This window comes from Pleurodeles waltl, chromosome 11 (assembly GCF_031143425.1).
Source record: "Pleurodeles waltl isolate 20211129_DDA chromosome 11, aPleWal1.hap1.20221129, whole genome shotgun sequence".
Taxonomy (NCBI): Eukaryota; Metazoa; Chordata; class Amphibia; order Caudata; family Salamandridae; genus Pleurodeles; species Pleurodeles waltl.
The window spans coordinates 340549911-340568540 of record NC_090450.1 but is presented as its reverse complement, the minus strand read 5'-3'; the positions used below and the strand labels follow the sequence as shown (position 1 = coordinate 340568540).

Sequence of the window (18630 nt, the reverse complement as noted above, 5' to 3'; positions counted from 1 at the left end):
ACAAAAGAGACATGTCTGTCTGAATGATATCTATCGCAGACAACACTATATTTGTCAGGGACTAAATCCTGTTCAACAGAGTGTTTATGCTGTTATTGACAACAGCTAAAGCCTTTTCTACGTTGTCCATATCTATTTGCCTTAAACGTGCAGCAGCTTCTACCTGAGAAAGCTTTCAGATGTCACTATACGTAGCAATGACAAATCTTTTAGAGCGTGGCTTCCTGGGACCTAGCAAAAGGTCCTGTAAGTCTACATCTTCAAAAAGAGTGTCAAGATGTTCTTTAACTGCGGCTAATGTGTTAGACTGTGCCCTTTGTTGGCACAGTTTACCCACAATGTATGTAGTAAGTATTCCCGTGTGTTGACCCAGGACAAAGCAAGGTTCTGGCCCGCTAATCTTGAAACCCCCTGACAAATTCAAAAACATGCCTGACATCCATTGGTGTCTATTGTCCAAATTAACTACCCTCCGGGACTGGAAAGTAAAGAGTTATAGGTACCAGCCTGAACCTTTGCATCTAGCTCTTCCTCTGTGACGTTCAGGAGGAATTGCCAATCATTAAACTTTGCCGGTGTGGGGATACTGGAGTGTTAATTTCTTTCATTTTTGCTGACCTGAGACAAGATGTCTGTTGAATGGTGTCATTTAAAAAGATCATTTGCACAGGAATCGGGCTTGCTCTAAATAAAGCTTCCCTACCCTGTATTTGCCAATCTTGTGATTCCCCACACACTCTTTAAATCAATAGTGTTCCTCCAGTATTTGTAACCTTCAACTGCAAGACCGGAAACAAAGGAGTCTGAATAAATCAGTTTGGTATCACTTAGTGAAATTTTCCTAATTTTGGAAGGAGATAACTTGAAATAGTATGACTCTGGATGTTTTGTCATTCCCAGAAAACTAAGTAAACTTATCTGCATAACGTTTTGGGCTCCCCACAGGTGGTGTTTAGCAGTGTTCTCACTGTGTGTAGTTAAGTATTGGTCTGTGTCTAGTGGCATGGTGCAGGTAGTGATGTCCCCAATTATTGTAGCAGAAGATTTCCCCATAATTCATTGTATGTCTATATACATCATCACTTTCAAATACTGAGTAATCCTTCATTTCAGTTAACATAGAATCAACTGTCTGCACATCCCAATCATCAGATACACCATCAGACTTTATGTGAGGAAAGATATGGAGTTAAGACTCCATCAGCAAGCTCAACTGAGGAGGCGTTCAGGAAGGTAATGACCATTTATAAGTAAAAAGAAAACAGTTGTGAAACCAATCCATAGAAACAATGCAAACAATGTCAAGCAGAATCATAAATAGTTCCATGGGTGAATTAAATAGTTATTTTTAAGCCATAGGTGTCTTTGAAACATCTTCAGTTACTGAAGTGGATGAGTCTAAAGAAAAGTCATCAATGTCGATGAAGTAACCAGAAGCAGTCTCTGCAAACGCAGGATCCAGGTGCATTATCAGTGGATGGATCCACTTCGCGTGGAGGTTCATATTCCTACTTTGAAGAGGTGTATCCTGTTGGATAGTGAGAGGGGACCGGGAACTACCCAAAGGACCTCTGGGTCTACTGTGCAGGATCGGCCACATGGTGAAGTTTGACGTTATCTAAGGAAATTAATGTGTTTTCTTTGGAACCAGGCAGCAGTGGTAAGATGACAGTTCTGATACCTTACACTCCTAGGACGGGGACCAGTGCTCTGTAGGATGGACCAAATTCTTTCCTCACAGCGATTTGCTTACAGACCAGATCCCTGACTTTAGGAATCCAGCCAGTGGAATTTGTTGGCAAATCCCTTATTCCTAAGGTAGTAGCAGTGGCGGATGATATATCATCACGAAATTGCTGAAGCTCCTGTAAAACAGTGAGACGTTGATTTATGTCAAAAGGTGTGTCTGCTGCCACCAAACCAGGCCCATGAAGACTTGGGACATACATAGGTATCCCAAAGAGACCCTCACAGGAATTGCGTCCCTCCAAGGATCGTCTTGGCAGATTATTCAGTGCTTTCTGGACCCCATATAGGTGATCAAGCCGACAATGGCCAGAACCTAATACTCTAGCTGTTAAGTGCTGCTTTAGATCACGGTTCCTCCTCTACACAAGTGAATTTTCCTCGGGATGATATGGTGAGGAGTAATGGAGCTCAACACCCATCGGCCCCATTGTGTCCCTGAATGCCTTAGAGGCAAATGCAGGGCCCTGGTACAAATGGAATGCTGCAGCTGCATATGTACCAATAAAGATCAGCAAGTCTTTTATAACAGTTTGAGAATCAGCCGACCGCTGTGGCCATACCAACAGGAATCAAGAACAAGAATCTACAGCGACTAAGATGTATTTGTATGCACCATCAGGTTGAAGTGGACCACAATAGTCCAGGTACACACATTGTAGTGGCCTGCTGGACACTAAGAGGGATGTCTGTGATCGGGTTTGATGTTTGTGCCCTTAATTTGCTGGCAAATGTCACAAGAAAGGATGTACTGTTTTGTCTGTTTGTATAGACCTGGCCACCAGAATCGTTTCTGTAAGAGTGTTACTGTGGCTGAAATAACAGCATGAGCAGAAGCGTCACCCTCATGCGCTGCTTTTATTAGATCTAATCTCTGGTCTTGGTTGGGGATTGCTCGATCTCCAACCCCAGGAATTGTTGCTTAGGCAACATTCTGCACACTGATGTGGTAAGAATATTCTGTAGGGTATTCATTTGGGAGAGGCTTGCCTTCAGCCGAAGCTTTCATGGCAATCAGAATTTCATTATCCAATCTTGTCTAAGAACGAGTCACTGCAGCCACAGAAGCCGTAGCTACTGCAGATTTGGCTGCCTCATCTGCCAAATTGTTGCCAATAACGTGTACGCCTACATGTTAGTGGCCCAATGCATGTACTACATGTACACAAAGTAACTTATCCTTAAGATCAGCCACCCTCCCCCCCACAGAGTTCTGTGTTTTATGGTGTTCCCGTTGGAATCTCTAAACTCGTTCAGCTTCCAATGATTGAGATAATCAATATAGGACTGGTCACAGATAATTCAAGTCAATAATTCTGGCTTTGTGTGTTCTAGCGCTAAAATAAGAGCTTTGAGTTCAGCCAGCTGAGCTGTGAAGTCTCCTAGGGTCTGCCTGTAGGTATTGTGTGGGTGGAAAACTCCATCCTTCATCACTCCACTCACGGCTGCCAATCGGCTGAATATAGATGTTTCTTACCCACAGCTGGTTGTGCTGAACCATCATTGTAAATGACAGCATGGTATCTGTCAAGAGGCAAAATATCTATAGGAGCTGGGTACTCCTGTTCGTATTGGAGAAATTCTTGTGTCTGAAGTTTTGGATCAAAGATGTAGTCAACATCTTTGGCAGTCAGGGAGGTTGCCCACTGAATCCAGAGTGGATATAATGCTTAGCATTAGAAACATCTGCTTTGGTGACTGCCTCTAAGGCTGGCACCGGGGTTACGACAATCATGCATTTCCCTTGGGTAAGTGGCCTCTACTTTATGACAGACATCTGAACTGCAGTTAGAATTTTTTCTGTGGTTGTAAAACGTTGTTCTGCATTTGAGTATAAATGGGATTTATATGCTAGGGGCACTGTGTCGCCTTCGTTAAAGGTGACATAAGTGAACCCAATGGCACAGCAATTATTTTGCTGACCAAATTTGTTTTGTTGTCATGTGTGTGCAAGTGTTTTGCTTCTAACTTGTCCTGTTGCAACTGCCTAAGGATGTGTGTTTGTTCAACTGTCCAGTGTCTGCTATAAAAATCAGGGTGTATTAAGTCATAGAGTGGCTTCATACGTTGTGCATAGTCAGGAATGTATGTTCTGCTAAAATTGAAGAAACCAAGTAAAGACTAGTTTCTTGAGAGTGTTAGGTGCGTAAAGTTGTGCACGTTTCTCTAGAAAGTGCAGGGCCTGGCTCTTCGCCTCATTTGATAACTCGTATCCCAGGAGCAATATGCTGAGAAATGCTATTTTACTTTTCCTAAAGTTTAATTTGTAACCGAGGGATGCGAATCCTAAAATGATCCGATCGACCCTTATAAGATGAATGTTGAGGTTGTCATCTGTGAGATAAATATCATCCACATAAGACAAACGCCTCAGAATCAATATCATGCAATATTGATGTTACTCGGGCTGAGAACAGCCCTGGGCTATTCTAGTAGCCTTGGGGCAAACGACAAAAGCGTTTTTGTGAGCCAAATGAGAATGCACTCAAGTCCTGACTTTCCTGTGCTAAATTTTGGCAGAAGAACCCGTTGGAAATATCCACTATTGTTTTTTTTTTTTTGTGCACTATATTGTTAATTAGTGCTGTGCTATGTGAATTTTGTATAGTGTATGTACGTGTATGACTGTTTAAGTGTCTGTAATCTAAGACTATTCTGTAGGAATGGTCTCGTTTGGCAACAGGGAATAACGGGTTATTCATTGCAGAGGCACAGGGCTCAATCACTCCCTGATGTTCAATACGAGCGAGGATCTCCCTCACTGGAGCTTTAGCCTCATGTTTAACAGGCTATTGTGGCTGAGGTTGGGGTGAAGACCTGAGCGTAATTACATGACAAGGAGAGTCCCTGTGCCAACCATACATGATTGCCGTATAGTGCAGGTGCCTGTGCTAAAGCCCAGTCGACAGCGTAGGCTTGTTTTACCGCTTCTGGAACAAGATCAGAAAATTAAGTGAAAATGACATCTTCCCCATGTGGGAGATTACAGACGTGCTTGGGTGGGCAGTCCTTTTGGCCAGCAGGATGTCACAACTATGTTCATCCCAATCTATCACACCAATGGTGCGCTCCATGTCTCCCTCAATTAGGATATTTAAATCATGAACCCTGTTGGCTGGGAGAACGCGCCCGTCCGCAGTCTCAACTGCAATGAAATTGCTAGTTGCTGTTGCATCCAGATGATCTTTCAAACTCTGGCGGTGCGCTGTCTAACAGTGTCACTGTCCACTTCTTGTTCTTCAGCAGTGTTCTCAAGTGTACTGGCATTTTTAATTCACAGTGCTGCCACCTTTTTCTTTTTAAACTGTGGCTTTTGTTGTGGGGATGTTTCCCTTTTTGTCTGAAGACTGTGGTGAGTCTTTCTTCTGTTTCATGTATTGAGGACATCGATCATGATGGCCCCCTCTCTCGCTATGTCTATCTGGTGCGTCCTGAAAGGAACGAGAGGGACGTGAATCAGTATATTTTTCAGGAGCTTTTATATTCTCTCTATTTCTGAGAGTGTATCTCCTGTCGGAGTTCTCCGGGTGTGGAGAATCAGCTCTCTGTTTTCGTCTATCTTTAAATTGTTTCAGTTTATCCCAGCGCTTCTTAGAACCCTCCTGTGCTTGTTTAGTACCTTCCTTAGGGGTGTTACTGTGTAATTCAAGCTTCTTCAGCTTGGCTTCCAAACTATCCCATCCTATACTGATATAGGTATCGGAAATAATTTTTGTTAGCTCTTCCTCCCTGTCCAAATGTGGAATCTCTACGGAGATGCTGGCGTATAGCCAGTGCTACTGCTTCCCATTTGATATTACTGAGTATGATTGAGGAAACTGCGTCAAAGTTACGCATTAATTTCATCCCCAAATCTAGGACTGGTGCAGCCCGTGCTCATTCTGAATTTGTTTTAACACTTCTGGTAAATTGACAAGTGTTGGGGGTACCATGTGTGTTAGTATATATTTTGCAGCGAAGACTACTCCATGTGGCACTGTCATCCACCAAGGGAACCATCCCGAAGGGCAAGCACATTGTGAGAATACTACTTTTCTCCTTTGGTCCCTTATGGTGAAACACAGCTTCCAGCTGATTTGTTTTCTGGGCTACCTAGAACGGTATTTTCTCTAGTTCTGTGGTTACCTTACCCATGATAGTATGTACTCTTTGTGGATTATTCCCAGTAGCTAATTGAAATCCAGCAGGTGCTTCTGGACGCGCTAGTGTAGTGTTCAAATTTCGCATTACGAACTGAACGCGTTGTCTGTAAAGTGTACTAACTCAATGTATAAGTTTCGAAGGTCTGCTGCCTGCATGTTTTGTGTACCTGGGTGAGGTGTGTATGTGGCAAACATAGGCCACGTTGGTCCTTCCTTACCTAAGGGACCTAATCTCACAGATTGTGTTACATGTGGTAGGACGCCTTCAAACCAATTCTGATGCTCCTGATAAGTGAGCGGTAATCCATGACACTGGTATACTTGGTACCGTATTGGTATGTTTGCAATTCTGTATGTGTGGAATGTAAATGTAGAGTTTTCTTCTTTAGGAAAGTGAACCCAGGAATAAAATGTTTCTGTTAGGTAAGCTTCACTAGCTTCCACTATGAATGTAACATCCCCGCTCTCTTCTCTTAAGCCATGCGCTACTAGGTGTAGAGTTAGCGCTTGTCTAGCATTCTCAGGTATTTCTATGGCATTAGCCATGCTATGGAATGGGTAAAGAGATGGAACACCAAATGGGGAGAAAAGGTCCTTTTATAAGTTCGAGCTCGAACAATCTACAGCCTAATTAGGTAGTCCCTGTTCAGCTGAGGAAGATCTTCCCCAAGACCACGGACTTCTCTGTATAATGGTACTTAGGGTACCTGAAGAAAGTGAGACAGTGATAGTCACAATATCCATAAATTAGTGTCTAAACACTATCGTTGGTAGCGCCAGGTCATAGTTGGACTCTTGCTCTAGGCAAGACTGCTGGTTTAAGGATGACAGTGCTTATGTTTGTAGGCAGCTATGCCAATCTGACAACAAATCACAACTGTCGTCCTAACCCTCACGGCTCACAAGCAGCACCTCACCAGAAACCCAAACAGTAAAAGATGATTTGTAGCAGCCTTTACACATGGACTCAAGAGTGTGACATCTCAGGGAGTGTTGTGGTTAAACTGAGATTATCTCTTTCTCACATAAATAGCATGTCTCAATTAAATACAGGCAATGAAAAAGATGCAGTAAAGTTTCAGTAGTTTTTTTTTTTTAGTAAAACTGCAATCTGCAATAAGCTGCATGGGCTGCAATGATTAGGATAACGAACAGTGGAAGAAACAGGATGGTAAAAACAAGAGACATTAATACAAAGACCCCCACCATCTTGCAATAACATGAAATTACATGAGATATGAAATATGTCCTAATACCCTAATGTCATGTACCTAATCTCTAACCTAAAAGAGAGCTAGGTGTGTTAAACCTAATCTTCTAATGCCATATGCCATGTCTATGAGAAGAGCCCCCAACCCACATTACCTCGGAATGAGGACTCTATCTCAGACTCCGTAGGGACAAGAAGACTTGGTCAGCGTCAAGGCGACGTGCAGCAGCGATGGCATCTGGTCAGAATCCCTCTGACTATCTGTTTAAGTGATGAGTATTTATACAGATCTGCTTGGACCCCTGATGTAGTTCTGTTCCCAAACAATAGATGACAAGACATGCTTGGGACGGTAATTTATATAAACAATTCCTTCAAAAGCGTGAAGAGGGGAAAGTACCTAATGTGAACACCTACAGTTTATCTTTGTTGCTTGGTATTGACACCTTAGCGCAGTGGCACTGATAACGCAAACTAAACATGGGCCGAACTAAAAACAAGGCAGCCTTCTTAAAAGATTTCATTAAATAAGTGCGCTAAAACAGCAAGCTTAGTAGGGTAAAAGTCACTTGGTGACGGGGGCACAAGTCTGCAAGACAAAGGCTAAGCTAACTGCTGGATCCCATTAAAACAAACTAGGATTCACTACAGTGGCTCGGTCCGGCATGAAGCCCGCTTGATCAGAATGGATCAAGTCTGGGATATAAGGATTCAGTCTATTAGCTAACATCTTGGCGAGGAGCTTCACCTTTGTATTCAGGACGGATTGTGGGCGATAGGAGGAATGCTTATCTGGTGGGCAGCCCAGTTTTGGGAAGACCACGATTTCCGCATGACACAACTCTGAAGGAAGTGTTGCATCCTCAGCAATATGAATCACTTCTATGAAATGTCTCCCAAGTTTGGGTATGAAGGCTTTAAAAAAAATTCACTTGGGAGCCCAGTTGGGCCCGGGGCCTTGCCCGACTGGAGCCACAGCAGTGCTGGTGTGATCTCAGCCTCCAAAAGCACTTCATCTAGGGGATTGTGTGCAGGGTCTGTAAGTCGCTTAAGAGGTAAAGCACCCAGAAAGACGACCACTTGTTCAAGTGTCAACGTACATGACTCTAAAGTATGCCGCAAAACTGTGGGCTATCTCCTGGGGGTCCACCAATAGTGTCCCCTGCATTTGCCGGCACGCAGCCTGGCACAGCCGATGGAGCAGGCTGCTTGATTTGTTGCTCTGTTGGTATATGCGGCTCTGTGCCGCCCACCAAGCCTGTTTGACCTCCTCCAGGCACAGCTGTTGATCCTGTACTTGTGTCGGTACCAGCTGCCTTCGTGCCACTTGTCCCACTGCCCCCTCCCCCTGGACGCCCAGTGGCCACTTCCTTCCAGGTCCTAAATCTGTGACTCAAGATATGCTAGGTCTTTCATTTTGCGTTGATACTTCCGATGCAATAACTAATATCTACCCCACGATGGGCAGGCTTAAAGGCATCCAAAGTGTTGATGATACCGAGCCTGTATTGAGGGCAAAAGTGGTTCATATAAGGGGTAGTCTATATGCAGGGAGTTGCAAATCCCACTGCGAAAGATGCCAACAAAAGGTTGGTCTCTTGGGCCCCAACCGGAGCCCAATGGCTGTCGGGCAGTGGTCCGACAACCCTCTAGGTAAGCTGGGTATGTTTGACTCCATGTATGTATGTGGTGGGGACATGAAAGTAGCCTCATTGAGAGAGAGAGAGAGAGAGAGAGAGAGACTCATGGGTCGTGAAAAAGTAAGTGTAATCTGATCCAGTCGGGTAGTAAGATTGCAATACTTCTGCCAATCCCAGGACAGGCGCCATGGTGGAGAGTTTAGACCTACTTGGTTCTGCTAGACCACCATGTGTGCATCATCTGTCTACCTGTGGGTCCATGACATCATTCTAATTCCCTGATCACTGACAAGCCACTTGGGAGTTCTCCCCATAAACCTACCACACTATCCACAAAGGTCTATCCAAGGGGGGAGGGGCATATATACAGCAGAGTGTGATGGCTTCACTGTAGAGGGTGCCCATGACCACCTTACACCTACCCAGGCAGTCCAACCAGGCCTTAACTGGTTGAAAAGGGGCAATTTCTCTATCAGAATGCATGTGCCTCTGGACCCTCTCATGAATCCTGAGTGAAACACCTGGCTTATAACCATATCTGGCTAGACAGGGGATTTTGCTACCAAGGAGATGAGTCTCTTGTAACATCAGGATGTATGCTCCAGATCTCTTAGCGTATCTCAGGACTGCTCTGAGTTTAATCTTGTGAAGAATTCCTCTGACATTCCACAACATGACACAGATGCCCCAGAGTGCTGTCAGGTCCCACAGTACTCGTAATGTGTTAGGGTACTTATGGCGTTGTCTCTGGGCACAAACATAAGCAGGGGTGAGTGGCGAGTCTGTGCTTGTAAATATTCCATAACTAGAAACAACTTCCCCTGAACACCACCCCCACCACATACTTCACCAAACAGGAAGTATCTATTGCAGACAGCGAAAACATGGAGCTCCAAAAGGAAACTCAGTGGTTACGCCCAGTGGATCCCCATTTTCCATAAAGAGTGATCACTAGAGACAGACCAACTACGGTCTCTAAGGATGACGGTCAGTCATATGGAAGACCACACTGCAACATACAAACCACATAGAAAAATCATTTAAATTCTTGGTGTCCCCTCAGAACAGCTATGGAGAATAAAGGAGTATATCCTGTAGGCGTCTCTTGACCCATCATTCATATGTTTCTGCCCGTCCACCACTGCGCCAAGAGGATTGGGAACTGTCGTACCACTTCGTCTGAGGTTTCCCAGTGCCCTGCGATGAGTCTGAGTTGAGATGTGAGGAGCATGAGGTTTTAAAGTCACTTTCTCATCAGTCCAGCAAAAAACCTTCTCCAGTGTCTCAAAGACTTAGGTTTGTAAAACAAAGACTACACTTAGACGCGCTAGGTACAGCAGCATGTACTGCAGTTTAATGTTGCGAAGGCATTGCTTAGCAGCAGCAAAGGACTGGAGCTGCTGATGAAGCATCTTTGTATAATCAAGAAATATGATGGGAAGAGTCTTGGTAGGTGATCTTAATCTTGCGAGTGTGCAAGTTTAAGGATCGCATCTCTGTCCATATAACTTAGGATTCGGGCAATCACTGGTCTTGTCCGTGTCTCCAGAGTGGGTTTCTTGATTAGTGCACTTTTGGCGCGTTAACCACAAAGAAAGAAGAAAGGGCCTCTGCAGGGACCACTGAGCAGAGCCATTGCGTCAATATGATGTGCATGGACTGGCCCTCACAGCCCTCTGGGAAGCCTATGAACCTTAAGTTGTTACCGCAGGCTCTTCCTTCAGCGTCTTCGACTCATAGGGCCAGTTCTTTGGTCACTGCTTCAAGTTTGGTCACCCTTTTTTGGCAAACACTACTGAGTCTTCAACCCCCAAGACCCTCGTTTCAGATTCCATTAGCCACTCCACTGCTGTCCTTAGATCTTGACAGAGCAAGGCAACATCCAAACCAATAGACCCAATCTTGACATCCAACATGTCCTTGGATTGTGTTATGGCCTCCAAGAGTGTCGCATTATCTGGGGTTAATGTTGACGGGCCATTGACAAATGGAGTCTGTTCCGCACCTCTGAGTTGTGCATATTTATCCATGGCGCTCTGTTTCATGCCGGCTGGTTGTTTGTCCGTAGACATGGTCCCCGTGGTATCATGGAAGCGCACTTATCAGCCAAGCATCATGCTTGACCCGCTAAATCCTCAAGGAGGAAGCAAGTTGTAGCACGAGCAGCCGACAGCTGGTGGTAGACGCACTGACTCTGCTGGTGAATAGGAGTACAGTCAACAATTTTGCCCAGGTATCACCCCAGATGACAGTGGGCACCCTGCCACAAGCCACACCGGGACCTAGCCTAGCCGCCTCTGCAACAGGGAAGCCCACTGTGTGTTGCTTTCTAAGGCCTGTGGGGGACATCCCCAAAAATGTCTGTGGCAGGCCAGTAGATGTTGAGGTTGAAGAGAGGTCGAAGTTAGGACACCAGCACTGACTCTTCTGTGTCCATTCAATGTCACTGTCCCTCAGACACCTCAGGCTGCCACAGCCACATATATACTCCCCAAGGCCAGGGAGGGGCACGCTTCAAGATGGCTATATCCAGGGAGTATCACCAGCCATCCGAATCTTCTGTTATCTTGCCAGGGTACACAGGCCAGGCTCCTCGAAGCAAGCTGTAGGTGCCGCCAGAGGAAAGAGGTTGGAGAGGTGGGAGGGGAGCGGGGTACACATATTCTCTCCTCCCACTGCAAAGATTCCTCAGTCCCTCCACTGGGTACAGCAATGACCAATCGCGGGGCATGTAACATTGGTCACAGCCTACACTGTCAGAGTATTGCCCTTGAAATGCATGGATGATTCTAATGTGCCCTAGTCGTTAAACGGTTGTTCCATCTGGTCTGGACCGCACAATATTCAGGTAGCATACATGCCCTTCTGGGCCCTTTCATACCTTTAGACAGGGGGCACCATTTCCTGCCACCATTGTTCATGCACGCCTGCTGCCGCAATACTCGAAGTCCTGGCAGCCCTCTTGCGTCTCCGATGCCTCCGCTATCCCCAGCTCATGGTCTGGGTGAGGACCGTTCCAGGGCAAGACTTCTGGCAGCAGCACCTTTGCCCACTTGTCCTGCCAATCTATCGAGTGAAGCACCTGCCTGGGAGAGGAGTGTAGTTGTTGTGTCCCAGAGCCACTCTTGATCCTCTATGGTGGCACCACCATTTTATGTGATGCTTTTCTGTTCGCCCTCCTCAGTCCTGACTATACCCTCACGGCAGGCGGCTGTGCCACTGATTCTGATGCCACCTCTCGTTTATGGCACATTCCCCGACGCCCCAGGGATGGCCCAGAGGGTATTAAGGACACAGTGGGGGAGGATTATAAAGGATAATACTGCCACCGTTTGGAGCTCTCCTAAGGTGTGGTCGCTGTGTTCAGCAGTTATGCCAAGCCTCCCATCATAAGATTTGTAATAGATCTTTAGACATGTTGTTTTGTAAGGTCTGGCACAATGACACATCTGGCCTTCAGTTGTCAGCAGCCATTGTGGAAACTCAGTCAAAGCTGAAAGTGGACAGATCACGGTGTCATGAAGGGTGTTTGGCAGTAATCCATAATCATTCAACAACTAATTTTTTCTTCACCTACTGCCTCCATTACTATTTGTGAACATTTTGACTGTGATGTGAGCCTCACAACACAGAATTAGTGCCTATTATAATATACCGCTCCAAGACAGAGATTCCACATTGGAAAGTGACCTATTAGAGTTGTGCATCTCTCTGATGCTACCAAGGTTCAGAATTCCGCTGCTCATAAATTTTTAAATGGGCCTTTGGATTATTAGAGTATTACTACCACCAGTGTGTGGTGGACTTTAAAAGGACTGGGGTTTGTGTGATCAGAGTGGTCGTCTAATCACATCTTTGGGGTGTACCCTTAAATTAAAGTATAGATATCATCAGGGAGATCACTGTCTATGATGTAGATTGGGCAGATCGCAGTGTGATGTCTTTTGACAAATCGTGGGCCTATATACAGAAAGGCAAAAGCAATCTTATGAGCACATAAAAACAAAATAGAAGTTCTATTGACAAAAACATAGAGAACATAGAAAAAAATAAATGTGGCGTAAGAATGGGAATATCAACTGGTGCTGAACATTTCTGCATGAATATACACCTCTACGTACATCATGGATTAAAAAAGTATTCAAACCATTTTTCAAGAGAGTTACTCCTAAAGGTAAAGAAAACAAAGGCATTAGTAAAAGAATCCTAAATAAGACTTTTTTGGTCGTCCTCAAAAATCTGATGAATCAATAATCGAGTTGGAAGATACCACTGCTCTTAAGACTCTCATTCTTATAAATTACCTAAATCGCCATTGATGCCTTGTAAAAGTAGAGGAGAGGGTTGGTATTTTGCCCCTTTTTATAACAGCAAACAGACACTGCTCCTCTAAGATGAAATCTAATTTCAGACAATATAAAACAGGCATGAATTTTATTTCTGTGTATGGGACTTGCACTTAATAGCACCACACAAAACAAGCATTTGCAATGCATTGGGTCTTGCGTTTGCGCGAGTTAGGAATTTACAACGCTAATAGCTCTAACTGGACTTTTCTTGCCACATAAATTGAAAATGAAGAATAAAACAGTTGACGTAAGCAAGTCAATTCAAAGCCCCACGGCCGCCATGAGCACGAGCACTGGAGTTATTGACGCCCTGCGTGAATGCCTTGAAAGGTTCGTGGCTGGGATAAAAGGCAAACCGAAACCAGAGGAGGGGCCATCACATGCTGTAACAGGAGGAAGCGTGGCGAAGTGTGATGGCCAACAAAAATTTTCACTTAGTGAAATCGACTGAGAGGGAACTCAGCACACACAGGAGGGACATTTCACAAAATGCACCAATAAAATGAAGCATTTAAAACAAGCAGAACAAAGAATGAATAGCAAGAGTAGGTGAGGTTAAAAGTTCCACAGAGTTTGCAAAAGGCCAGAGCGCTTGCTTTTTCAACCCTAAAAACTATCTCATCTCCAGTTTCCTGTAGTCAATACAAATATTGGAAACTACTGCAGCCAGACAAATATATGACTTCTGTTGAAAGACAATAATATTCTCCAGCGCAACAATCTGGTTCTGACAAGTAAGAAACTTAAAGACTGCACTGTTAGACATACAGACCATGTTATGTAGGTGATCTGGTGGGATTCCTCAGGCTTGTTGACTACATTCAACATCCTCAAACATTCTGTTCTTCTGAAAAGAATTACTGATCTGGTAATGTTAGTCAGAATACACTTTATTTGGATGAGAACAGCCATAAGTGTACAAGTACATACAATAAATAATACAAAATAGACATAAAAAATAAAAACACATAAATAAAATACATGAAATCAATCAGTAAAACAAATGAGATAGAAAGACATTCATGATTAATCTAAAAACCATTATGCTACTTCACAGGTAAATAGAGGGGTCAGCAAACATGATTATTCAGAGTGTGTTGACCTTGTAGAGCGTACTGCAGCTTGGAGAAACAATATTACTCAGTGCCAAATTTCATAATCTGATAATGCTTGTAAAAAGCGGTAGGACTGAAGGCAGTACCAAAAGTTTCTAACCCTCATGAGGTGGATTAAAAATGTTTTGGTCTAAGGTTTGTAATAATCACAGAAAAAGAGAAAGTATTTAATTGTTTGTTTGGACAGATTGTTACTGATTGTTACATGGGTACGCCCTGGAGTCAATCTTGTGCTGGAATCCAAGTGGGAATCATAGAGAATGTTTCATTATACCCACCCGATGCAAAATAATAGGGATCGTTCCCAACTCCTGCTGGTGTTCCACTGATAATTTGTGAGACCGTCCCCAGGGTTAGGATGCAAATAACTCATGACACTTGGTTTCCGGCTTCCCCCCCCTCAACCTCGCTGCTTGGGGTTGTTCTCAATATATTAGTCATGAAGTATGAATATTATTCAATATGGGTGGCAGCTAACTGGTTTTGTTTTCCTACTAATATGAAGGGTAGAATGAAGGTTGGAGAGAAAAGGTAATTTACAATGGTGTTAGAGATTTGAGCATTGTTGTTTAATTTAAATGTCCGATGCCAGGACCATCTTCTGACAGCTCTTGAGATTGAGTTCCAGAACTACGCTGATGACACTCAGGTGTTCCATCTGCTGCCGAAAACAGCCAGAATTGGAGCTAAAGTCTCAGAAGTTTTCTTGAATATTAATTCCTGAATTAACCAAAATTGGCACAACTTGAATGCAGCCAAGGTTGAGTTTCTTTTGGTAGACTGTCTGAAAAAGAACAGTGCCAAACATAATTCTTTCCTGGTTGGGGACTGATAAATATGGGTGAAAACCTTAGACCGAGTATGATACCCCATGATGTCCATGGACCAACATATAAACTATATAATCAACACATCCCACTTTTACATTGAACAGGCTGCTTCGGAAAACCAGACATTTTGTATTGAAGAAAGATAAGGCCACTGTAGCTAGGGCTGTTGTTGATGCAAAGTTAGGTTATGAGCTGAACTTCTAATGCTAATATGTTTAAACATCAGGTTGTGCAAAATCCTGGAGGGGAAGCCATGTTCAACCTTTCAATACATCTCATTCCTCGTGCACTTTTAAAAATAAATTGGCTTCTCTATACCATCACCAATGTGATTTAAAACATTTTATTCTGACTAATAAAGCTATCCAGTGTAAAACTCTACCATATCTACTCCAACAGGATACCGTAAGCGTTTGAATAGCTGGGGATCCAAACAGATTCTGGAACTGGCAGCTATTCTTAAGGTGGATCTGGAACCCTTACTGGTCCATATGTCTTTCTATTTATGTCCTGGTGCAGATTGTTGAAACCACGGCACAGCAGTGCTACCTGCAGGGTGAATGCTACTGCTTCTATTGACCCATAATCAACTTTTATCTCGTTGTGTCATGGCTAGGGGCAGTTTGGAGCTTATACCAAGCTCAGCTTCAGTGTGTTTTTGCCTGGTATATCATAGGAATTAAAATAAGCTCATATGAAAATGTTTTTTTTTTGTTTGTTTTTAGAACCACTGCAAAAGTCCCCACTATAGACCTCACATTTGTTTTTGGACAACATGGTCAAGGGTTATGACACTAATGTGGAAGAATAAGACTTGAACACAGTTTTAAGTGTTAGTTTTATCTGTATCGTTTTAGTAGTTTTGAATAATTTCTGAGAATGTGTGTATGTCTCCTGATTATTCAAAGCCATTTGGAATCATATGTGATTCGATGATAGCAAAAATATCCTTAATTTATAATGAGATGAATGGATGGTGGACAAAGAAGAATACGAATGGCACTTTATAAATATCTTTTAAGTACATTGCTATAGTAATGGCGAAATAATTATTTTTCGTCTAATCAGTCAACGTCCCACCTTGTAACTAAATAGTGACATAATAACAAGAGAACTGCCACCCTGCCAGTCCAGATCACACAATGTTTTTCAGAGCTACATACCATCTAAGCTGACTTTGCCCTGTCATGTAGGCTCTCATTATTCTAATGAGACTACTGGATTTGGGCGGCAGAATCACTTGCACTGTGAGGGACTGAGTCTAACCCACTACAGGTGACACCTGTCGGCTAACTAGAAGTGGCTTATCTCCACCCAAGGGCAGAGATGATTGGGCAGCCGAACGCATGACACAATTGATTCCTCAGGGAGATCGTGGTCACTCAGATAGCATCCATTTCTCTCATTTACATGAGTCTCACATATACAAGGACATTCAGAGACAGTATATGTTTCAATAAGGTTTTAATGAAGCATCTGCATCTTAGATAATAAAGCATGTACTGCAATAACCAGGATGATAAAGCATGACAGGATTAGAATTGTGACAAGGAGAGTAAAACATACAAATAATGCTACTATATTGTTACTAAAATAGTTTAAAAAAAATCCTACTTAGGCTATATTAGAGCACAGCATGTTAAGCTCTATTTCTGCCCTTCTGGTTTCCCTGGGACAACATCATCCCTCATACCTGAGCAAAAGGCCTGTAGTCTACATAAGCAGCTGTAGCAACGCGTTAAGCATTCACCATACAGTCGTGGTCATCTGTATGGGACAAAGAAGTGTTTTTATAATAAAACAGCTGATTTTCTGAGAAAATGTCCCTACCTAAGGATGTGTATGTTTCTATGAACACTAGAGACAAAGCATTAACACGTTTACCGGCAACATATCTTACTGCAGCTTTGAGAAAAGCACAGAGTGAAAGAAATGTCTTATTTAAGAACACAGTGCTGGCCTAGGCAAAGAACAGCTAGATAGAGAGAAATAAAACAAGACTGCAAATGTGGCTATTGTTAAAATGATGAACGAAGCTGAATAAAATATATCTAGGTTAAAGTGCACAGCGGCAGGCCTAGTTTGCTAAAGGAACGCGTTTGAAGCTATAACTAAAATGGCTACACAATAACCCCATCTATGTTTTCATACCGCAAAGGATGAGTCCCTAAATCTTCTTTTACCTGAGGAGTGCATTTTCTCTCTGTCCTGTCCTTTGAGCTAAGAAATTGGAAGGGATGTGAAATTAACTAACTTATTTTTAATTCTCTCCAATTCTGGTTAGGATTTTATGGAATTCTACCAGGAGGGACTTCATTATCTGCCCCCATTTTCTTTGAAGTAAATTAGCATTTGAAGATAGGTTTATTTGTTTTACAAACCAATAAGAACTAAATCTGCTTGTGCAAGTGTAAACATCCACAGGTGTGTTCAAATGTGAAGTGCAAGTGTAAACATCCACAGATGTGTTCAAATGTGAAGTTCACTAGTTTTAAACATGCACCAATAAGATCAGTCACCGCTAATAACTTTTCAGTAACTCACTTCTTCCCTGAGTATCTTCCTCCCTCACCCACTCACATTTACAGTTCACTATAACAGTTGGGCTGTCCAAGTTCACTGAGATGACCGAGATCTTCGAAGCACATATCTCACATAAATGTACATTTTCTTGTCACTCCAGCCTATTATGGATAAAATAGTGCATCAGCATATCCCCTCTCTCTTTGAAAGTGCACTTAATGCTGCCCGGTTTGTTTTCATCAGGACTGATACCTCTCTAGCAGTCCATTTCCCATACTGCATAGCCACTGCACATACTGTGGGCCCATCTACAACCTACACAAATTAAGAACATTTCTAAAATTACAGTCTAACCTAGAAGGTACTTGCAAACGTACCATATCTCTGCCTCTATCACCTCACCAGCTATTTAAATGTTTTTGGCAGTGCACAGGGCAGCATTCATGATTCCCTAGTTTCTTCTGACTGACTGGCTGGTATCTTATTTGATGTCAGTTAAGTATAGTGAATGATTGCAGGTTCCATCTTCTGTCCTTTTCCCAAATATGGTTAAAACGTCAAAATCTTACTTACTGTGCGTCTTTATTATTTCTTTCTTGTGGCTTTCAACGTGTTGTTGCTTTTGATTCTGGCTACTTCAATATTTTTGTGAAGTTCAAGGTATTTCTTATTTTGTGCGCTACTATTGTAATTATTCTAGTGATCTAGTAGTTCTTTACTTAGACCCCGCTTTTCTCTGGCAGAATGGGCTATGCCAGTGACAGTTATCTTCACTCTGATTGGAGGTGTCATGACTTTAGCACATCACTTGTCTCTTAATGAAAGCCGGTCCAACTTTGCTTTTTGTTGCTTTTTTCATTATAGTTATGGTAAATTAGGATTTGTAAAGCACATAATGTGATTAGTTATGCTGTAATTTATAAAGCCTATTGTTTTGTGTATGTTCCAGCGCTACCCAACAGATAAAGCCTATTTCATTGCAAAGGAGATTCTGACCACTGAAAGAACATACCTGAAAGACTTGGAAGTCATCACTGTGGTGAGTGAGTCTGCCAGCTGCTATTATCTACTACCA

General features: G+C 43.1%; 1 protein-coding gene across 3 annotated transcripts in view; it reads left to right on the top strand.

Annotated features, from left to right (window-relative positions):
* The window catches only part of FARP2 (FERM, ARH/RhoGEF and pleckstrin domain protein 2), a 1575889-nt gene that overhangs the window by 903015 nt on the left and 654244 nt on the right, over positions 1-18630 (top strand). For all 3 annotated transcript variants that reach the window (XM_069213633.1, XM_069213634.1, XM_069213632.1), the window contains exon 15: positions 18505-18594. In XM_069213633.1, the coding sequence (XP_069069734.1) occupies positions 18505-18594 (90 nt within the window). The remainder of the gene's footprint in view (positions 1-18504; positions 18595-18630) is intronic.